Source organism: Labrus mixtus, chromosome 23 (assembly GCF_963584025.1).
Source record: "Labrus mixtus chromosome 23, fLabMix1.1, whole genome shotgun sequence".
Lineage (NCBI taxonomy): Eukaryota > Metazoa > Chordata > Actinopteri > Labriformes > Labridae > Labrus > Labrus mixtus.
Window position 1 is genome coordinate 18,682,310 of NC_083634.1, and position 23,599 is coordinate 18,705,908.

The window sequence follows — 23,599 nt, forward strand, 5'->3', positions numbered from 1 at the left end:
AGATTTGCAGATTTGTTTCAGGGAGATAAATAAAGAGTCAAGGTGAGGTAAGGTAGGAATAGACACTTACAGGGGGTCCTGGAAAGCCGGGATCACCTTGAGGACCTGGAATACCTGGGTCACCCTGCAGAGAAAAGAGGCAAAACAGACATTTTAGAGTAATTATGAACAATTGTCAGCTCTATAAGGTTATTTTTACACACAACAAATTCTTCTCATTATCAGACATCGTCAAATAATGCTTTATGTGAACATCATGCCATAGCTGCGTAAAGTAACCCTAAAAAGAGACTTCTTTTTGTGGGAGTGTGGAAGAGTTTGTGAATGATCTGAGGTGCAGAAATGTTCTGCTGCCACCAAGTGGCTGGAGTGAGAGTTGCAGCCTGCACCTTTAAAAAAAAAAAAAAACCCTCAGGATCTTTTTCATATGTCGGAAAAAAATGGCTAAAAGGACCAATATGTAACTCTGACACCTAGTATTTGAAATGGGTACTGCAGTCCAAATTCAAAACATCAGAGAGAGCTGTCCCCCCCTCCTCCCAAGAGTCGATGCTCACACAGGTTGCCAATGTCGTGGGCACTGCAGCTTCAGTGTTTAGCCATCTCTGCATCAGTCTGTACACCTTTCTGTGTTCTAACCTCTCTCCAATTTTTTCAAAAGCATTTCCACTATCTCCTTAAAAAAAGTCATGAACTGCAGAACCAAATACTTGTTGTGTTGTATTTCACGTGGTATTACCTTGTCTCCTCTCTGAATCACCGCCTCAGGTGGTCTCTTCTGCTCTCCCACCTGCCCGGGAGGACCAGGAGGTCCTGGCAAACCTGGGTCACCCTGCGTTCATACACAGACACAAAGAAGAGGGGATTAAGGATCCGAGCTTGTTTTTTGGTTGTGGATGACTGCAATCAAAGTGTTTGAATAAAGAGCAAAGACCTTCTCTCCTTTGGGTCCTTGGAAGTTCAATCCCATGTTTCCCTGTTGGAGAAGGAGTAAAACATCTTGAACTCAAGCTCTAAGATTTAGACGGTTTAAAATCAGCGTGATGATAAAGACAAGCAGTGGAGATTCTAGAGTCTGTTGGGTCCCTAGGCAAATATCAACTGGGGGGCCCTCCAGCCAGCGGTCATCGCCAGTATGTCTGCTATTATCCTGACATTTTCCCCCTGTTCCTCTTTATTCCTCATTCCTTTTTCTCTCCTAGAGACTGATAATCACTCTTCATTTTAATTTGATGACTTTCATTGACAAACTCCAGAGGTTTCCTGCTGTCATTGCAAAATTTGCACATTTTGGGTCACTGCTTTGGTTTAAGTTTGTGAGCCCTCAGGGGCCCCCTTACTGGTCTGGAGCCTGTTGATATACAGTGCCTCTGAAGACAACATCAGTTTGTAAACTCATCAGTGTTTGAACTCACCTTTGGTCCAGGGAGACCAGGAGGACCTGGACGACCCTGAAAGACAACATCAGGAGACAATGTTGTTCAACTTTAATGGTTCACTTCATACGATAAATAATACACATTAAATACCACATGTTCACACTGACGATATTTTTGCAGCAGTTTTATTATACCTCATAGCCTCTGGGTCCTGGTGGGCCGAGTGGGCCTTGTAAACCAGGGGGTCCAGAGGAGCCCTGTGACACACACACACACACAGGAGATGATACACACACATGCAGATTCTCTGAAACCCTTCTTCAAATATTTCACCTTTTTTGAAAGTTTCTTTCCAGAGATAATGAATCTAGATTTTATTATAGTCATGTTAGCTTTTACACTTTACAGGTAACTTTTTTAAGATCTCTACTCAAAGTCAAAGTGAAGTCTGAGTGAGCTTGAAGGTTAAAACACATAGAAGAAGAACTCACAGGAACTCCTGGTAACCCGGGCAGTCCAACTCCTCCTTGCTCTCCAAAACGGTTGGTGGAGATCACATCACCAGGGTCTCCCTTTAAAAAAAAAAAAAAAACACACAAACAAACAGATGAAACTGTTAGACATGAAGTGTGCAGGGGGTATATTTCAATTCAATTCAATTCCAAGGAGCTTTTTCTGTCTGGGAAAAAAAATGTTTAGAGTTAGAGCTGTGCAGGATTACAGTTCAATAAAAAATAATATATAGATTGAAAATGTAACTTTGCTCTTAAAAATACATATGCATACAGATGTCTTAGGATCAAATAGAAAAATATTTAAAAAATCTAAAATCAATGATTTTTTTAAAGTGTATTTACAGCTCTATAGTCAGTTTGTATTTAGCGTTATAACCTGAGATAATTATTGCAGATGATGGTGGGCATATAAAGAAAAGCTTTTTTTTCTGATGTTATGTCATGTCTTCATTTGTAAAGCTGAATGGTGTTTTTTTGCAGACTGTGAATAAGAAACAGCACCATCTTGTGGCAAAAAAAGAAAACTCAGCTTTACGTCTTACAGCAAAGAGCTTCAAGTCACATTCTATTAGAATAAAGTCGATTTCATGAAAACACAAATTACTAAAGAGCCTCTTTTAAACAAAATTTGTGTTTTTGTATTTTCATCTATTTTTTTGGGCTTACTTTTACAACTGCTTAAGAGTGTTTTCAGCAACACCCACATAATCACATTCACATGATTTTAACTGCTGTAAAGTATTGTTTTACCCTCAGACTGTATATAAATATGGACGTAGACTCAGTGACGTCAACCATTGGTTTCTGATTTGGCATTTTGAAGCCTATGGGCGGTGGTTGCCATATTGGAACTGCTGTTTTAAACTAACTTTTGGTCAACATAGTAACAGGCAAAGACATGGAGCTGGTAGGGCATTAAGCCTCCTGACAAACAGCTACAACATGCCCGCACTTCAGTCGGATCAGTCAAGGCCCTTTACCCTTCATAACATCAAACAGATGAGTATTTTTTTAAATCACCTCCCGTAAAGTGTGGGCCAATCAAGAAATAAGCTGTACCAATTTTGATTCTTCAACTAGGCTATGATTATTTCTGCTGTTAAACCGGGCATCTTTGAACAGGTGTGTATGTGACTAAAAGGGCTTTTGGAGCCAGCCTCTAGTGGACACTCCAGGAACTACAGTTTTTTGTACTTCCACATTAGATTCATTTTTCAACACCGGAGGTTGCTGCTTGGTTTTACCTTGGTATTAAGTTTACTATAACAAACTTTATTTCCAGATTTATTTACAATGTATCAAAAAGAATGATAAAATGTCTTCTGTATACTAAACAGTAGTGTATAGATAGAGGATGCTGACACCTACCTTCGGTCCTGGCAGACCAGGTGGACCCTACGAAGAAGAAGAAGAAGAAGAAGAAGAAGAAGAAGAAGAAGAAGAAGAAGAAGAAGAAGAACACAAAGAAAAATGTTAAAGAAGAAAATTATTTTTCATTTAATTTTAAGATATCTGACTTCTTCTTTGTGGGTGTAAACTCACAGACAGTCCCTGAGCTCCGGGGATTCCTCCACTTCCGGGGTAACCCCTTTCACCCTGCACAGAAGAAGAACGACTTTAAATGAACTGCCCTCAAAAAAACAAATGGTAAGTGGACCTTAGGTGAGATTATTTTTTTTATCACAGGCCAACAGGTTTATTTAATGACACATTAGAAGCTTTACAGTTTGAGAAAATAAAATCACTCCAAATCTCAAATGTCTGAGTCAAAAGAAGACTGAATGTCGGGATCTTTAACACTGGAACAAGTTACCTTTGTCCCGTTACAGCCCGGCACTCCTCTTGGGCCCGGTGGTCCATCTTGTCCTTGGAGTCCCTGCGAAACAGGAAGCAAACAGGAAGTTACATCACACATTGCTACCTTGCTCTCTGCAAAGCGGTGTAAGATTTGAGAAAAATGGGGGAAACTCACTGGAAGTCCTGGAGTTCCTGGAAATCCTGGCAATCCAGACGGCCCCTGTCGGAGGGAACGTGTAAAGAAATTGGTTAAAGATAGCATCAAAAATACATTTCAGCTATGAGGTTCTTCTTCAGTTATTGTTTTTGGAGTTAATGAGGACATCTGCTGGCCAGAGGAGGGAATTACAACCACCTATCCGTCAGTGTAGAAATAACATAGGAAAAGTTCACTTTGGTGTTTGGAGATGCTGCCGTTTGCAAGGAATAAGAAGAAGAGGGATGAACTCACTCTTATTCCTTTTGGACCATGCAGTCCATGAGGTCCATCGCTACCCTGAGAGAAAGAAAAAGACACACGGATATTAAAACAAGAAGAGAGGACAGAGAAGTTTATTGATTCTACCCCTGGCAGAAAGAATATTAAACACTTTTGAACTCAAAGTTTGCACCAAAACACTTCTTAAACTCTCTGATTCAGGATTCTGTTGACTTTGTTCTGTATCTTCTTTTAAAATGGGAAATGTGTCTCCTTTGCCACGACACATGGTGAAGTTCCTCTTCCTTCATCTCTTCCAAAAAAGTTTGCAGATATTTCAATTTCAAAAGCTAGGTAGGTTCATTTCAAAAGCCCTCAGGGTTTGGCACATTTTGTATGTATCCCTTTATTATTTGATGTTGTTTATCTGCACAAAGTGAAGAACTAAAGAACTGAACTTCAAGTAAAGAACTTCATATATTTTAGAACTGTTGCCCCAGTGAACCCACCTTCTCTCCTCGGGGTCCGATTGGTCCCTCAGGTCCGGGGAATCCTGGGACTCCTGGCTGTCCTGTGAGCCCTGGGAAACCCTGTTCACCCTGCAGAGAGTAACACAGATTAACAAAACTTAATAATTGGATTACTTATACACTTTTTTGTTTTCTATATAATTATATTTTCTTAACCTACATACTTGCATGTATGTATCCCTAATCAGACTGACAGAATTAAAGCAACAGTATGTAAGATTTGGTTGGGTGCACTAGGTAAACAGGTGATGGGCCACAATGTACTTCTAACCATTTACACTCACTCCTGTGGAAGTGTATAAAAAGACAAACAAATATTGTTAGTATAAGTATACTATAAGTATAATATAGAATAAGTTCTTTGAAAAAATATCATGATAGTTTGTTATATTCCATCTATTGTGCCACTGAAGGTCACATTTCCATGTTTAAAATCCTGTATTTGTTGCTTTCTGAGTGCACACATGATTCTGTGGTCTTGTGCCGTGTTTGCTTGGATGTGCGTTCATTTATTCATGAGTGTACATTTTTTTCTCACCTTGGTTCCTTTTTGTCCACTGCAGTCACATTTGGATCCCGCACAGCCGTGGCAAGCCTGTTTTGGACGACAGGAAGAAAGAGAGATGAGGATTTTTTGTTGATCAAAAAGGTTTTATGAACTTGACTTGTGACGAAACGAAAAAACCTATAAATCATAGACGTTAAACACAGAAAAATCACTGTACATCCACTGCTAGAGCAGAAAGGAAACAAATCAAGATGTTTTTTCCTCTGAATATAAAAGAAAAATTGTTGAAATGTTAGAATTGGACACAAACTTTGACAAATTGTTTCTGTGCAGTCAATTTTGTCAGGATTTTACTCAAATATTTTCCACATTTATCAGTGAAATTGAGTCTATTCGAGACATATTTCTTGCCTAAATCCACCAGCGCCACTAGAGGGCGCTGCATCATTAAGCTAAAGCACTACAGCAGATAACAGGCAGCATTTCTTCCCACAGAGGAGGAGAGATAGGTCTGCAGATTTTTTCCCGCTGCAGGTTTGTTTAACGCTGAAAGACTGGCTACAAGGTCAGCAAGGACCGAACAAAAGTACTTAAAAAGCTTTTTATCCGAAATAAAACATTCATGTTAATGTTTCTCAGCAGGAAAAGGAGTTAACAGGAGAGCAGGGAGAGGAGGGCGAGGGATGGCACGATGGGAGTGTCAGGCCGCTGATTAACTTTTCCCAGGGTTGTTGACACAGCGGATGCCAGACGGGCATCGATTGCACGCATGCCGGGCAGCCAGGTTGTGAGAAAGACAGGCCGAGTGTGAGAGAGAGAGAGAGAGAGAGAGAGATAGAGAGAGGGAGAGAGAGAGGCCAAGTCAGCATTCTTCTGTGTCTGCAAAAACCTTTGTGTCCATCTTTGGCCCGATCATTTTTTATGGTTTTACAGAGAGAAGGACTTTGACTGTTAGAAAATGGTGAAAAGTGCCAGGATGTAATCTTTTTTTTGATGTAATGAAACAGTCTACAACCATAAGATATCCACTTGTAGCCTTTGTTTGTACACACACATATACTGTATATATATATAGAGAGAGAGAGATGTGCGTCACATTCCTCTGTGTGTGTGTGTGTGTGTGTGTGTGTGTGTGCAGGATGTGTCCTCATAAAGCAAGTGTTAACCACACACTTTGACAGCCCGTTGAATCCTCTCTCACCACACTGATCTCAGCTCTGATAGAGTCACAGCGCCGTCCCAAAGCGGCAGGCTTATCCGCTCTACTGCGGGGCTCAAAAGCGAGGCATAGTTCAAAGCCCGGGTCGAGGGTTCGATTCCCGCCGAAAACATGTCATAGAAATCAGGAGCTCTGGGATTTGGAGACACGCAGAGTGTCGCCTGTTTGCAGTAAACACAAAACGTGTGCAAACTATTATCAGGACTGCAGGGTGGAGGGGTTTCCAACACACACACACACACACATACATGTCTAAATTCATTTGCACATGGGTAGTCAAGTGTGTATGTGTGTGTGCATGTGTGTGTGTGTGAAGGTGTTTTTACAAGCCCTGAATCTCCAGATTAGCCTCTGGTCTGCTTCAGCTCAATGCAGTCTGCTCTCCCACGCCCGGCTCGCAGCCCCCACACTCTGCTCTCCTCCATCTTTCTTTTTCTTTCTCTCTCTCCATCCATCTGCCGTCCTGTAATCCCTCTCTCTTTCACCCCTTTGACATATATTTATCCCAAAACAAAAAAGTGTAATAAGGCTAGTGAGGCCCAATAAGGCTTGTCATATCAAGAGATTTGTGCCTAAGCCATTGACTCGCTCTTTAACACATTAACACCTGTGAAGCTCTTACGGCTCTTTCAGAATCAAACTAAATCAAACAAGTTACACACTCGATCTGTTCTCTATGTTGAGCTGCGTTCTTGTCCTCCAATTTACTACACTCACAACCTTCACAATGGTTAAAAAAGTGCTCTCAGATATGAACAGTGAAAACATGTTTAATACGAAGAGCCACTTCATTTCATTTCCTGAATTGTGTCATTTGTTTGACAATAACTTCTTTATTAAACTTCTTTTAATTATTACTGAAAGATCGTTTCTTTTTTAGACAAATAAGGGCTGTCAAATGAAGTCAATTTGTGAAATATAGGCTATAAATTACATATTTTTCCCCTCTTGCGGCCTCCCCTGCTCTATATTGTGGCCCATTTTTGGGGTCCCAACCCCCAGGTCGGGAAACCATTGCCATAACATATTTTAAAATCGGATTATTCACTGGACCCTCTCCAAAACGAGATGATTCACAACAATACATTATGATGATAACTCAACCAGTCAGCTCGCCACCTGTGTGTCATTGATTTCAATTACGGTAAACAGCGTTATTACAGCATGTTACCGTAAATACCACCTATCAGGTCCTGATTGTTGCTGAAATGGTAGAACCAATATCCTTGTGACAATTTATCCGTCGGCTGGTTATGAGGAATCGTTTGCGTTTTATTTAATAATAAAATTTACCCTCAGGCTGAGGTGTTGCTTAGCAAACAAGAGGTATTTGATCAACTGCCGATGATTTGCCCTCTTGGGGTTAAATGAACGGAGCTGAAATGAACCGATCATGGGGTTTAAAATCTGTCTTAATGCGGTGTTAAAAGCGTCTCTCTTCTTCTTCTTCTTCACTGTGCAGTTCAGTCCCTCTGTGTAGCCTCTCTTTTACCCCCGCAGCACTGTCGGGGCATGTAATCCACTTAGAAAGGTCAGTGAGCTGCAGATATTCGCTCCACGCTCTCTGTCCGTGTGTCCTTCTCTGTGTCTTTAAAGCTCTCCCCTCAACTCCGTCCCACTTTACGGCATCATGCCAACCCAGCGATTAAAGCCCGATCTGGGCTGAAGCCGGGATGTACCCTCTCAACACCTCTGGAGGTGACTTTAGGGATACAGCCCCTGACACAGAGGGGCTGAAGTTCAGTACACAGTTTGATGTCAAGGCAAGTAAATGATGTAAAGATATGTGGGCTAAGTCTATGATCCAAAGTGGAATAGGTGCTGCATTCGACGCAACTAAAAAAATAATAATTTGCAAACGAATCCGTTGTTAATTTATATCTGTGCTTAAAATAACAACCTTTTAGTATTTCTTGCCAAATGACTCCCTTTTCTTTTTATCTAAGAGATATTTAAAGACGTGTCTTTAAAAAACGCTAATCAATCAAGTAAAAACGTGATTTCTGGCGCGACTAGCTAACGAAACCTGACCGTTAGCTTGCTTTTTGTTAAGCTAACTAGCGAAAGCCGTTTCATAGCAGTTTGGATTTTAGCTTGAAAAAAATATATTGTTTTGAAATACAGAGAACGTAGTTAAGGTGTAATCAAATATTTGAGGCCAGTCTAAATGACATCATACTGACAGAGGTTAAGCTAACTTCTGCTTCGCTATGACTTTAACTTTTATCACATTTTACATTAAAATAAAAAAACAGCACCCTTTTTAAAGTGGTTGTGAAATATGTCATCACTGTAGTCGTTTGTAAATTGCAAGTTTCTCCATTGACAACAAGGCTGAAATAAAGTAACTTAGGGGCTATGTGGCTACAGAAACAAGCTAGGTGTGTACTGAGTGCTGGAAAGGTGAGTGTGAGGATGGGTGGGGTGGGGTGGGGTGACGTGACGATGAGGAGGCGGAGGACGAGGAGGTGGGGAGCGAGCGGAAGGCATGCAACCGGGGATTAGACTGGCGAGACTGGAATTCCCCCGCTCATCAAAGACTGATGATTAGACACCTATACGCGCTGCCCTTCCCCCAATAACACTAAACACACACACACGTGCAAACGTCGAGTGTGGAAGCTAACACATGTGTACTGTCAATAAACACAGTTTTAAAAAGAGAAAACCACGAGTGTATTTATCTGTTTTTGAACATCACTGACAGACAGATGTGTGAAATTCTGAACTTTGAAACTTCAGCTTTTCAACATGAGGGCGCTAAAAGGTGCTGAAGTGATTTGTTGCTCTCAAGTCACAAATAATTAAAAATGTCAAATGATCGTACATTTGGCCTTCTCTGCGATTAATGATCGTACTGAGGGCAAAATATGACGGTACAAATACGACAGTAGTAGAAATACTGCTGTGGCTAAGTGTTGGTCGTCATTTAGCTAGTAGGTTGGGGGTTTGATCCCCAGCTCTGACACTGAACCCCAAATTGCTCCCGGTAGCTTAGCCAGCGGATTGTCTCTGTCCCACCTGAAGACTTCCTCGTATCCAAATTCTCCTAAAGCCTGGCCCACACTAAACATTTTCCATCTTTCTGAAGCTTTCGGGGTCCCTTTTCACTTTACAAATCCAATATGTCACCGCTGATGATTTCATTAAAAACATGAGAGGATACCATTACTGTGTCCATGTGTGTTTATCCTTCACGTGTTAAATATCTTGGGTGTCTGAAGTGTGCGTACATGCGGGTTCACCCCCGCTGTGGAGAGCGACACTCCCGGCTCCGAGCCTCTCTCTCTCCGCCCTCACACCCGCTGATCCCTTTCATCGCCGCTGGACTTTCACTGCTTCAAGGTGACGACGCCCCGAGAGCGACAACCAAAGCAAATATTTTCACTTTGGACAAAAAATCTGGCCATGTGTGTTTTGACTATCCGGCTCTTTGGAAGAGGAAGACCACCCCCAAACAGAGGACCCCATGCGTCTCACACACACACACACACAAGCCATCGTGCCATAGAAGAATTCCACTTTTTTTATTCACAGGAATTCCCTTTTTTCTTTGGACGTAATTTTCTCTCCTCTCTTCTCTTTTCATTTGGGTCTAATGAATGTTGACCCCTGTTGACCCCCCTCCCCCCCCACCCGCTGAGGGATACCTGCAGAGAGAGCACTTAAAAGTTTCCAGTCACACAGAGCAACATCTCTTCACCACCTAACGACCTTATCTTATACAAGAGCTTCTAAATTATTTATAAAAAAACTTCAACCGACAAAGCACAACACACACCTACAGATTTCATCCATGAAGAACCACAGTCCTGACTCTGAAACCTGGAAGTCTTGCAAAATCGCGACTTTGGAGTAAACAAACATGGCAGAAAAAGGGCAAAAAGAACGACACGCTGTAATAGTTTTTAGGACTTTTTTTTTTAGATTTGTCAGTTGGCTTCCCAAGTGGCTATCATTTTGTTCCTGTGACAATCCACAGAAGTGCGTTCTCGACCGTCCTCGGGGTTCCCCCCTTACAACAGGATATCAGATCGTTCAATTTATAATTACAAATGATTATGATTTGAAATCAGTGCAGCCCTGATCACTCCAAACACACCTCACACCTGAGGAACATCTGGCAAGACAATCCTTTGAACCACTAAATCTGGACTCTGCATTCATGCGTTGGAGGAGGACAATCAGGCCTCAAATCATATCAACTATACCCTGATTAGGTTTGATGGGTTTAATCTTCCTATAAATGCGACATGTGACCCAATAATGGCAACAACAAATGAATGCTCAGTACTTGAATTTAAGCAGCTAGTATTTGTATCTTCATATCATCATTACAAAACGTGTTAAATGAAGTTCAGCAGCCGTCCCCAGAGCTCTCTTGGCTCCCAATGAAGCACATAAAAGAACCAAAAACCTTTCTGCATCTGCTTCCTCACATCTGGAACAACACACCTCGCCCCCTGTTGGGCTTTTTTTTTTTTTACATCTGTCGGCGCATTTTCAACTCTCGATGAACCATAAACAAAACATGAAAACCATCGGGTCTCGTACTGTGCCTTTAATGAGCGAGCAGATGGAGGCGCTTTAGAGATGTGGTGTCTTGCATGTTGCCCTGCTGGTCGTATAACGGTACTACACTTTACTTTTCTCAAACTAAAGGGGGGAAAGCAAGGTTTTCTTTCACGTTCAATCTCAGGATTGTTTGGAATTCCTCGAATGCCCAGCTATCGAGCTTTATCTAAACAAGCCCTGCAGGAGAGGTAAACACAGGAACACACAGACTGGGTGTTTGTGTCACAGATGGTTTATACACCATGGGAACCCGGTCACTTCTTCTCACTCGTCTTAACCTTAAGGGCGGTTTTCACGTGTCAGTTTATATAAATTACTAGGAAACTGCAAGGATTCAACTTCCTGGATTGTTTAAATTCGCTGATTGGGACTCAAATGATGTCACATGAGTCGCCTTATGAAAAAGTGGGTAAAGAGAACAAATCGATCATCTCTGTAAAGTCCAAAAAGTTTCAACTGTTTGATGACTCATCCCGCACTCGGGGGGCATTAACTACATTTTCGACCTATTGACGACGCTTAAGAGCCAATCATATTCATCCTAACGTTATGTCCCGCCTTCTATCTTGTGATAGAAGCTGCTGGTGATGGCTAACATCTTCACTTCTTCTTCGTCGATTTGTTAAGTTCGTTGATTGTTCAGTGAAGATTTTCTTTAAAGATTTCATAAATGTGGATTCAACTTTGAGCCTTGTTTCTCCAGAAATGTGTCTGAAAAGCAAAAAAACTGTCTTTTGTTATACCTAGAAAAGTGAAATGAAGCACATTTCTTCCATCCGTTTTAAGATCTTGATGCTAAAATAGGATTTTTAAGTTCTTTTTTTGTAATACAAATCATTTCTTCTAAGTGAGTAAAGTTCGAAGCCTCAGAAAGCTGTGTAGCCTCAGCAAATATCCACACAATCCACCTAGCAGCTCTTCCAGAAATTTCCTCACGTGGATCCTGTGAACCTGGGAGGTTGAAATTCCTTCCACTGGGAGCGATGTGAAAAAAAACCCACCCTGCGTTCTAGCCTCGCCCTGCCCAGCCTGGCCCCGGCCCTGCCTGACGCAGGTTCAAACACGCTCCTTTTTTTTCCTCATTTCAGCGCATACATCACCACTTGGCGCGGTGAGTTGTAGCTACGGGCAACAAGAAATTAGAGAGGGGAGCGGCGGCGGCGAGCCAGAATACCTGGATATGCGTAGCCCCGGGGAACACACCGAGAGGAGGAGCTTGAGGGAAGCAAAAAGTGAAGAAAAGGACGAGATTACCACCTTCGCTTCCTACATCTGCTTTGAAATCACTCGAATGACATTATTTAGGGATGTCAGAAACGTCCTGAAAAAAAAGAAACATCTGTGTGTTCTTCACTCTGAGGAAGAAATGGGACACGACCTGTTTTTTTTTTTTTTACACCTATGAACTTTTCAGACAGGAGACCCTGCAAAGCTCAGCTCTTTCTTTCAAGTTTCCTTCAATTCAAAGTTAAAAACCAACACATTTCTAGTCAAGTCTGCGTTTAGTCTCGTCCCATAAGGACCAGAAAAAATGTCCAGCTGTGACTCTAAAGCCTCTCAAATCTCTGTGTACAAAACGTCTCCGCTCTCCAAGGAAATCGCATCTCTGAATGTCAAATAAAACGACTTTCAAGAAAACAAAATGACCCTCATTCGCTCCAGCCGTCTCAGACTTTTGTTGGTATGTTTAGACGCGTGTATAAACCTTTTTTTTACGAACAGTAAACTGCGCCCTGATTCCATGCATCAATCACAGAAACCTGCGTATGCTGGAGGTGTATCCCTGTTTGGAAAAAAGTCTAATCTTAATATTTACCCAGAAGCCTCCGCTGTAGACAAAACAAGATAGCAAAAAGGGACATCCTGATGCTCTAGCTGGGATGTCGAGCTATGAGGCAAGACAGCGATAGGGCTTACAAGTTTATCAACATCATATAAAAAAACAGACACAAAATTTAAAAAAAAAGGCAAAGTAGCCCGTTGTTAGCACATTGTTCTCTTTATTCCCAGGAGTCCAGCTTCTCACGGCTGCACTTTGCTGCACTACACTGTTAGTCAGCACCCCATATACAAAAGGCTATACGGTCCCCGAAACCCTCGCCCCCCCTTTGCTTCATGTCTTCCTCCGCTATCACCTCCCAATATGTCCTGTCTTTCTTCAGCTGTCCTGTCAAAAAAGGTGAAAAATGGCTGACTTTTTTTTTCTTAAAAATGGAAATTTACCAAAACGGTTGGTTGGTTGCGACCTGTCTTGCGCATTTGATCAGGGGTTGCAAGGTCTCATAAATTGTCAACAGGCTACCTTGACTGAAAGAGAAGTGCTGTGGTGCCATGCACAAGCAGAATCGAAATCAAAGTGTGGAGTTAAATGAAAATGAAATGGATGATAGTGGACTTAAAGCGGGTTAGGCAGAGTGGAAAAGGTCTGAATTAAGAGGAGGGAAAATCAAGGTGAAAATGTCTGACCCTGCTCCAGTATAAGCTCACTTATAGCAGATTTAAACACCACGTTTGTTGTAATGTTAACTCAACTGTGGTGTGAAATATATCTGTATGATGTAGAATTAACATTTTCCTTTATTGGTAATACCAATAAACCAATGGTACCAATTTGGTTTCAAGATGTGAAAACAATGCAAGGAGAAAAGTGTGTAAAAAGTCAGCTTTTTGCACGCCTGTCCACCTGTAGTACTACGTCTTCACCACATGGGGGCAGTAGAGAGAGTAGGATGCATGCAGGTAGAGTGGTGAGAAGCATCATAGCCACAGTACCTTCAACACTTTACGCTCCTGTATTTTAAAAAAGATCAAATAAATGACTATGTCTAAGTCACAGTGTTTTAGAGATGCTTATGTGCATTTTAAATGTATGTTGCTGACTGTGTTTCTGGCTGTAGTTTGAAGCTGAACATGCTCTCTCTTGCTCCTCAGAGTCCTCCTCGGTCTGTCTGAACTGATCTGGTGAAGAGGCAGGTCTCAGCAGGCTCCTGCCCTGCCCACATTTCACTTAAATATCCAAATACTTAAACAGCCTCTAATGAGAACAAACACATCTGCAGCTGTTCGACTCTTGTGTCTGCACATAAAAATAAGGACAGAGGCTATAGTCCTCCAAGCGGACGGCCTGGGTTCAAATCTGACCTGTGGTTCCTTTCCCACATGTCCATCCCCACTCTCTCTCTCCCCCAATTTCTGACTCTACTCACCGTCCTGCCTCTAAATAAAAGGCATTCAAATCCCCAAAAAAGCAGAAGATGTGAAAAATAATCTTTCTTCCGCCTCATTGTGCTGCAGCAGATGTCTGATATATACCGTTGCTCTGATTGGCGGGGGTCTGTTTGTCTGGAGGAGACAAGGAATGCCATGCATTCAGTGCTGACATGCAGAAACACAAGCACACACCCATACAGACACGAGCACACAAACGTAAGCCATGCTATGTCGTTATTAGAACTCACATTTACACACAGACATGCACCTTGCTCTACATTATCCTTCAACGACATTCTAACGGCTTAGACGCATACCAGCCGCCATACTGACCTGGGATTAACTAGGACCAGGCTCCACCTGAGCCATTCACACACTGAAACACACACACAAACACACACACTGAAACACAGCGGTGTGCGGCTAAGTGTCAAGTACAAACAGCCTTCTTGACAACTGTATCTACAGTTCCAAGTTATTAGGACTTGATCTGATGAAGAGGAAGGAAACGTGAGATGAAGAAGGAAAATAGAAAAAATGGCATACATCTGAACCTAGGATAGTTAGAAAGTCTTCTGTCGTCTATAGATCTGATAATCTTGAAAAAGTCCAACAGGGGCTGTCAAGACTTACAAAGAGAAGAGAGGAGGCTCAAGAACGGTGCCCTGAGGAACTCCTTCAGTAAAAGGGACAGATGACAAAGAAATATTCCTCCACAAACCGCAAAAGTAATTTATCTATAGTACAGAAATTAATTCCCCAGGTATCAATGAACCAATTTTAGATTTGTCTAACTGACTAATGTATGGATCTGAACACAAAACCATAATCGTTTCCAAAACCAAACTGTGAAAGTGTCCCAGTGTTGTTATCATCTAGACAAAAAGTCATCTAACTTTGGCCATTCCTAGATATTCAAAACTAAAAATGTATATGCTTCAGATTAAACTGTATTTTTAAAACTCTTACCACATTTAGCCTCATTCTCATTGCTCGTGTAACACCCTTTTTGAAAACCTAAGCAGATGTTGCATGTTTATAAGAAAAAAGATTGTCGAGATTTTTGATACCCATCTCGGTTATGGAATTTTTGACTGTATTGAAAAGTACCCAAGCTTGACGGAAAAAAACAAATCAGATCTTCTTGACATATTTTTTTTTACCAAAAGCGGCTGTGAGAGAATTTGGGTAATTAAAAACAAGAAATTGTCCGATATTGGTCGTCCAGGACTTCTATTATTGTTGACCAAGAGAAGTGGTCATTTGAAAAATTTGAAGTGAAAAGGTGTTTTTTTTTCCACTGCCGAATGAGTGAATGCAGGTTAGGGGTCAAGAAGCAGCCTTGGTCATGGGTTAGAGAAGTCAACATTGAATAGTGGTGGGAAACAGGTCGTTAACCGAGCTACAGAAACATTTCTCTATTATCCTTTTTGCTCCTGAGAGACAAAGGTCGTAATTCTTTAGGCCACAAGAGGAAAATGTAAAAATATCTCCAACATTTGGAAAGAAAAAAAGACGGCAGGGGATCAAATCATTTCATATATCTGGTCCTTTACTTTGAAATGTCTCCTTCTATACGAGTCTATTAGAGGTAATGTAGAAACTGTACACTTAAATATGTAAAGAGAAAGCAGCCACACACACAAAAACACACACTCAAACCATTTGCCCACTATTTTTCCCATGTGGTTTTGGGGGAAGCCCTGTTTCCTCTTCAGGAGTGTGATGAAAGAAACAGGTGCCAGAAAATGAGAGAGAGAAAGAGAGCGTTAAAAGAATTGAAGGAACATCTCAGAGAGAGAGAGAAAACAGAGAAGAAGAGAGAACCAGACGCCCTCCCACACTATGTGAGGTCAGCTTATGAGTGTTGTGAGCGTCTTCAGTTGCTTGAAACCAGACAGTCAAAACAGCTCTGATTTTCTGAAGACTTCATTCTTTAGTCTCAGGGCAACCACAGACATGTAAAGTACATTAAGCTGCTGTGTCGGTCTGCTTTTGGTACTGTGAGTGTGCGTATTGTGTTTTATCTCTCCTCGCCATCGTACCCTCTTTGATAGCTCATGTGAGACGAACAGATAACGGGCTGAAAGAATGATGGGGAAAGGAGAACAGTAGTAAGATTTCCGAGGCTTGATTTCTGCTCCATCAACTTGGCAAACCAATTGGTGCACCATTTCCACCATTTAAAATGCCAATAGTCCAGTTCCTTATGATGAAAACACATTACTATTCGGTACCATTGTGTTTTAAAACAATAGCATCTCCATTATTTTAATAATTGGAAGTATTGAAAAATACCCAAGCTTGAAAAATTAACAACTATAGATTGTATAAATACATTGGTAGTGAAACTTTGCCAGCATATTCGTGCAATTTAGACCATGTTGCATTGTTGAGATTGCTTGCAACCTTTGGAAATCAAAAACAAGAAATTACCCTGCGTTGGATGCCAAAGTATTTGTTGTTAGGGTATCAAACGGATATCGATAATGTTTGGTTTTTACTAGCATCAGATCAAAGTTCAACATTGTTAGTTCCCTTTTTTGAGAGCTGTTGAGGCGTTTTCATAAACAACCGAGATGGCCACCTTTGGTTGTTTGGTAACATTGTGATTTTGCGTCAGTATAAAATGAACTAGATGCCAGTTCATGTAAGGTAAAAGTGTAAATGTTGGCAACTACACCATGCCATGCCGAACGTTTTAGTTGAACTAAAAGCCATATAATTTGGATACAGGAACTAGCCACTAGGTCTGTCGCAATACCAGAGTTTTCAACTTCTATACAACACGAGTCAAAATGAATTGATATTGATACCTCTTTGGATACCACGGCAACAAATAAAGAAGTCCTAGATATCCAATTTTTGACCATGGTTCTTGTACGCAACATATGACAGGATTTCATTGAAAGGCTTGGAGAATGTAATTTCTGAAAAACCCTTCCCATTACTGAGGCGTTTTCTTCACACAGTGGAATAAAAATGTGGGCAGAAAACAAAGTTAATTCTATATTTATTGTTGCTGCTTGAAAGTAACATCAATCTTCACATCAACATGTGAAGTTCCCATAATCCTGCTGTCTGTAAAGCTCTACAAATACAGCTACTTGGTCCCATAGTTTGAGCAGGTAGGAGAGAAAGGAAGCAGACATCTGTAGATCAAGGTCAGCCGTTGATCTCAGATTAAAACTCCTTTCCCTCTCTTACCAACGTCTAGTTTTTTTTTTCTAAAAGAAAGAATGCAAAACAATGAATTCTCCTGTTTGATGAGAACAAATTCAACCATTTCAATCTTTGATTCTATTCAATATTTCTGTGTTCATTTGCTCCAAAGAACTACTCTTTACTCAAGCTCTTTGTGATGTACAGTGTGACTGCTTTTTACACAGATTTTCCTCTTTTGTTTTTGTCCCGTGGGCTGTAATATTTCCTCCTTCCCAAGAAAGAAAAAAGAAGGGGAAGATGTTCTTTCATCAAAAGGAGGTCAGGAAAACATAAGAGGAAAGGGAGGGAGGGAGGACAGCATGTCTTGTGACTGCTCTGTGTAGGTGGACTTGACAGGTAGCCCGCTGGATCCCAGCCACACACACACAAGACTACAAAAAAACTCAGATAAAGTTGCTCATAGCTGTCCCAAAGCCACTCTTTCACCACAACTTTAAAACTGACTCTCTATTTTAGATTTAAAAACACATGCAGAACTTCAACACAATCTGGAAGAAGCTGTTGTTAACTAGAAAACACCAGAAGAAGCTAAACTTTGCCAATGATAATTCTTTAACTCCCACAGTTACCGCCTCTTCAGTGCTCTATTTGTTCCTTGTTCATCTTCCGGTGTGGATTATCTGACTAATAGTACATGTGTCATATTTGAAGGTCAATCTCCTGATGTCTGACTATCCCATCAACTCATGAAAACAACATAATAGTTCGCCAAAATGCCAGAAAAGCCAGAAAACATAATGTGAGATGGCAGAGAATCCAGGTCAGTGTCTTCACCCAAAGCTGCTCGCTGAACCAAAAAGATGAAGTGATCTAAACCGAGTCAAAACTACTTTAGAGCTCATATAAATCTCTCTAAGGTTTATGCTGGTTTCACAGAGCTGAAATCACTCCAAAGTGTGAACGGATCAAAGAAAAAGTCTTAGAGGAAAAGAGTCAGACCAGACAAGATGAAACAGATACAGATACCTGTATTGGGGCGGCTTACAGCAAGCTTAGGGTTTCCTACAAAGACTTTATTTTCTATACAAAGTGTTACTCCACATTTCTACTGTTGGGGAATAAAAATCAGCAGGAGTATCTTAAACTTCTGAAGATCGAGATGATGGAAAAATGAAAGATAAGCCAACCAAAGATTTATCTTAGCTTCTTAGAGTTGCAAAGGTGTCCAAAAAAGTGTTTTAGGTTGCTTTTCACTGAAAAACTAAACCCAGGTGTGTTCTCTTCATAAGGAGAGGGGGAGTTATCAAGAGGTACAACTTTTCAATCATTGTTGAAGTCTCTTCTCTTCTGTCATTTGTATCTCCCAAGGAAGCTTGGGTTTAGGTGTTGTTCACCTGTTTGTCAGCAGGACTACGGAAGAACTACTGGTCCAAAGGGTGTAGCAGGGGATGAAGAAGAATCCACATAAATTTGGAGCTGATTTTCACAGCGCCTTGGCAGAAGTCAACATTCTCCTAAAGCCCCTCTAGTTTGGGTTTGTATTTGGGTTTATTCTTTATAATGCAATAATACAATCATGTTTGCCCTCAGAGGCTGAGAGTTGACAAAAGAAGTATAACTACTGATACTGCAGTTAATCTTTTTAAGGTTTTCATGTGGTTACAAGAAATTTGAATTGAATTTATTCAGTGGCTATCCCTTTGAGATGTATCATCACATTAACAAAGAATCCACTCAACACTCAAAGACAAAAATGGAACAAGCCAAATAAATGGGTATTTAATAGTTATAAGAAGAAGTTATAATTAGCAGTTATTCTTTCTCCTAGGACATTAAGGTCTGGAGAATGGGCTAATTGGTATTTGGTAGGCGGAGTCTAAAGTGACCAATAGCACCTATCGACCATCGCGTGGTTCAAATTTAGGTTCTCGAGGCGAATTCCTATTCTGTCTGACTGCAGACAGATAGACTCAGATATTAGCAGATTGGTCCTTGTATTGCATTAAATCTATTGAGTTGTGCCTCTTGAGGTCTCTGCATACAACGAAAGCCCACTCATACTTGGTTTGCAATAATACTCCAGACCAGAGTACCAGGGCCACAAGAATGCTTCCAATACCACCAATCTTCTCACATGAACTTACAGCCTGGACACTTTTCTGGAATATACATTTTATTTTACTTAAAAAGGAAATTAAATCGATAAGAAAATGCTGCTGAATCACCAAAATGAAACCGCTTCCAAAGTCTCAAAGTGTTCTTAAAGTCCTGACTAAAGTCCTTTCCTACAGTGGGAAAGGACTATACATACTGGTAAGAGTAAGACGTATGGTGTGTACGACACGTTACCTCTTTACCTCGAAGCTTCAGATTATCATGTTTTATAATCTACTCCAACAGGGGAACAACATGTTGTTGCAACACTCGCGTACAAGAATTGTTTATATGACGCCAGACATGTGGCCTGAATTTAGTAGAAAATTGTTGGTTTAAGAACAATGGTGCATCAAGGGTCAGTTTGCATACGGTCAAGGATTCCCACTCAGTCTTTTAAACCTTAATCTGTAACCTAATTCAGCCCAAATCCACAGAGGCCTCTGCTTTAATCTGGATAGTCTTGCTGGTCTTCAAAGGAACATTGCTCAAACCTTAAGTGACCGCGGTTTAACCCTTCGGATCCCGGATTCCGAACTTCTGTAAATCCAAAGAGAGTTCAAGAAACTTTAAATCTGTCATGTGAAAAAAACATACTTTTGCTTATGTAGGACAACACGTAATAACTTTATTAAAAATGGAATGTATATTGGTTGATGCATAGATAAAGGGGAAGACCCTTCAAGCCTCAAACCAAACAATTTGGATGGAGTAAATAAAGAAGTCTCGAACAAACACAGCGTGTTTACCCTCCACTTAGGACTGAATGGGGGGACGAAATGAGGTGGGGGAGGACAGAAGGGGTGAGAGTGGGGTTAGAGTATTGGTGAAAGAAACAGATATGTTGTGCAAAGAGATTAAATGAGATTTTAAACCCAAGTGAAAAACAACAGCGGATGTCAATCAATAGAGAGTTCTTTAAGCCCAAAGTAACACTCTTACCTCTTTGCTACTACAACCATTACCAAAGCATTTACTATAGCTCATGCTGCTACTATTAACCTACATTTCAAACTACAGATATTCCAACTAATGCCCCTACAACTGGCAAATAATTACTATAACTCCTACTTTATTTGTGGTACCCATTTTAGTTAGACCACGCCAACTTCTCTTGGTACTGATGATACTACTCCACCTTCCTCTTACAACTACAGCTACCTCCTCCTTTTACCACTACTACTACGACTGGTACTGGTCCTACTAAGACCACAATTACCACTGTTAGTGCCACCTGTAAACTCCCTCTGTGGAGCGCTGCTGGCCTAGCAGTTAGGTCGCGCCCAATGTACTGAGGTTGCAGTCCTCCAAGCAGGCGGTCACGGGTTCAAGTCCGAACTTTGGCTCTTTTCACACATGTCATTCCCCACTCTCCCCAAATTCCTACAATACCCAGTGTCCTATCAATAAAGGCAAAACCCCCACAAAATGAATCTTTTGGAAAAAATACCCTCAATCTGCTACTGCTTTTAAGACCAATAAAATTCTACTATTTCCAAAATGATTGTAACCGATACCATAAACTGTGGCGGATTGTCAACAGTGGGCGCTAGGACGCTGCTCCCCCCCCCGAACTGTTCACCGAACACCGAACTGTTCTGCTTGTGTAAAGCTACTGATTAGTCATGCACTGTATTTCTAAACCTAGTTATATCAGCACATATCGAAGATAAAATTAGCCGATACCGATAGTCACATGATATGCTAATATCGGCAAATATTATCGGCCAGCCGATAAATCGGTCAGGCTCCAGTACTTCTGCAACTGCTGCCAAACCAATAACTACTTTACCACAACTTTAACTTGGTGCTAATGGTACTACGACTATATGTAGCATTGACCACCACCTACTTTTCCTTCCATCTTTAATCTCAATATTTTAACTTGTACCATGCAGTACCTCTTCTTCTACTGAAGGAGGGGGATGAGTGAGGAGGTAAATGAAGAAGAAGAAGAGGAGGGTTGAGGTAATTAGCTGTCTAAACGTTTGCTCTCGGCTCTCATAGACTTCTGTCCTCCTGTTAATCCTAATGGCATCTTCAGCTCATTCACACCACAGCGTGAGATCCACCAGGAAAGAAACACAAGCACACACACACACACACACACACACACATACACACTTCTGGTACACATGTGCAACTACATACAGCAGGCAAAGCTCATGAGCAATGTGGGATTTTGCCAGCATTGTTGACTGTTTAAGGCGCTTGTCTCTCAGAGCAGGTGAGATAAAGATGGAATTTGCCTTCAAGAACAGACACAAAGGGAGGGGAGGGCGAGAGACGGAGAGAGAGAGAGGAAGGGGGGGGGGGTAGAGAATGAGAAGAGGGATGATACAGGTATATCACTGGGGAAAAAGACGATCTATGTTTAAGAAGAGGAAGAGGGGAAACAAATCACAAACAATTACCCCCGAATGGTGCTGACGGTTGAAGCTGCTTTTCAAAAGAATTATACAAAAAAAGTCTGATATTCTGTTCTTTAAAGATACATTGATGTAATAAAACAACGAACGACAACAAGAAATACATAACAGTAGATCTTTACCTTTCTCATAAATACTCTGTTTTTGGTATTTCTGATTAAAGCTTCAGGCAACAAAGTAAAGGAAAGTGAGAAACTTCTTTGGCCTGAATTTGGTCTGTAAGGCAACAGTAGTTCATTTAAGCAACATAAACTAAATGGTTTGATTTGACTATTATTACCATTATCTTTTAACCTCATAACTTTTTACTTGATCGACTCGTTAACGTTTTTGAAGCATCAACTTAAGAAAATAGTGAAAATGTGCTGCAAAGCTGCGATGTCGAAGGGGAATCTTTTGTATTTATGTTCAGAAAAAAAACGATCTAAATGATGTTTCAGTGTTTAGTTTAAGAACAAGACTGGGAATGGTTTAGGTTTGTCACTTTTTTAAATTTTGAATTTATGGGCGAGCACTACCTGAAAAGACAGGTTATTAGGAAAAAAAAGCCCTTTGTGCCAAAGATCACAGCTAAATTCTCACAGCTAAATTCTCAGTCTTCTTTCTTTTCTTTGTAGTAACTTTGGCTCGTGGAAGATGTTTTGAATTGGACATTTTTTTCAGAATAAACTGTGCTGATTCTTAAATTGCTGGAATTCTTACAATTAAAACACTTTTTTTAAAGAAAATGTGCAGTTTTACACGTGGTTATGTAGTGAAAGATCTCTTTGATTTGTTGATGAGGATATCAGAATCCAGGAGGGACACTCTTCCACTTCTGACTTTTTGCACCAGGACAGAGAAAGTTTGAACAACACGTGGATTAAAAAGAGAAAAATGAAGAGCGAAATCACCACAAAGGGAGAGACAAAGATGGGAGAGAGAACAGCCACTGTCGTCGCCCTCTTGTTGCAGCTCTGAGAGTCACACACACACACACACACACACACACACACACCTTAACAATCTGAGGATGTTGTGGCTACAAAACCCACAGCAGACAGATTCCCCGCTCCACCTGGGATGTGGGTCATGTGAAAGGTGAGGAAACCTGTGAGGCTGCGTGGGGGGAGGTGGTCGTATCTATGTATGCATGAATATGTGTGTGTGTGTGTGTGTGTGTGTGTGTGTGTGTGTGTATGAGCGTGTGTGCACATGCAGGAAGCATGCATCAAATTAAATGTGTGTTTGTGGTTGCGCTGCATGACGGGTTCAAAGGAAAACCTTGCAGGTATACATTACTGCTGAACTCGCTCACCTGACTGAGATTCATATCGGAGGATTAATCTGCACACAGGTACACACACACACACACACACACACACACACACACACGGCTATTACACCGTGACCTATGACACGCTCTGTTTCTAACACGTTAAGGGATTACGAGTATAAAAAGTCAGATTGAAGACTTTAAATTAAGGTTTAGACTTTAGACCTTTAATTGTCATCCTGTATAAAATCTATGGATCTCTGAATGTCAACTTTACATAAAATCCTTTTTAAAGATTGTGGAGATTACTTTGTAAAAGTCCTTCAATTCATTTTAAAGGTTTAAATTCCTTAACGAGTACAACGGTTTTGCAAAGAATTTCCAAAAGTTGGGGGGGAAATAAAATCACTTGAATTGATGAATTAGGACAGAACAAATGAATCAA

General features: G+C 40.9%; 1 protein-coding gene across 1 annotated transcript in view; it reads right to left on the minus strand.

Annotated features, from left to right (window-relative positions):
• Positions 1-23,599, minus strand: part of col4a5 (collagen, type IV, alpha 5 (Alport syndrome)) — a 45,153-nt gene that overhangs the window by 18,318 nt on the left and 3,236 nt on the right. Inside the window, exons 2-14 of the mRNA XM_061031162.1 lie at positions 5,178-5,234; positions 4,619-4,708; positions 4,143-4,187; positions 3,867-3,911; positions 3,708-3,770; positions 3,437-3,490; positions 3,263-3,289; positions 1,871-1,951; positions 1,574-1,636; positions 1,416-1,451; positions 935-976; positions 740-832; positions 71-124 (exon numbers count right to left, since the gene is read on the minus strand). Coding sequence (XP_060887145.1) covers positions 71-124; positions 740-832; positions 935-976; positions 1,416-1,451; positions 1,574-1,636; positions 1,871-1,951; positions 3,263-3,289; positions 3,437-3,490; positions 3,708-3,770; positions 3,867-3,911; positions 4,143-4,187; positions 4,619-4,708; positions 5,178-5,234 — 750 coding nt within the window. The remainder of the gene's footprint in view (positions 1-70; positions 125-739; positions 833-934; positions 977-1,415; positions 1,452-1,573; positions 1,637-1,870; positions 1,952-3,262; positions 3,290-3,436; positions 3,491-3,707; positions 3,771-3,866; positions 3,912-4,142; positions 4,188-4,618; positions 4,709-5,177; positions 5,235-23,599) is intronic.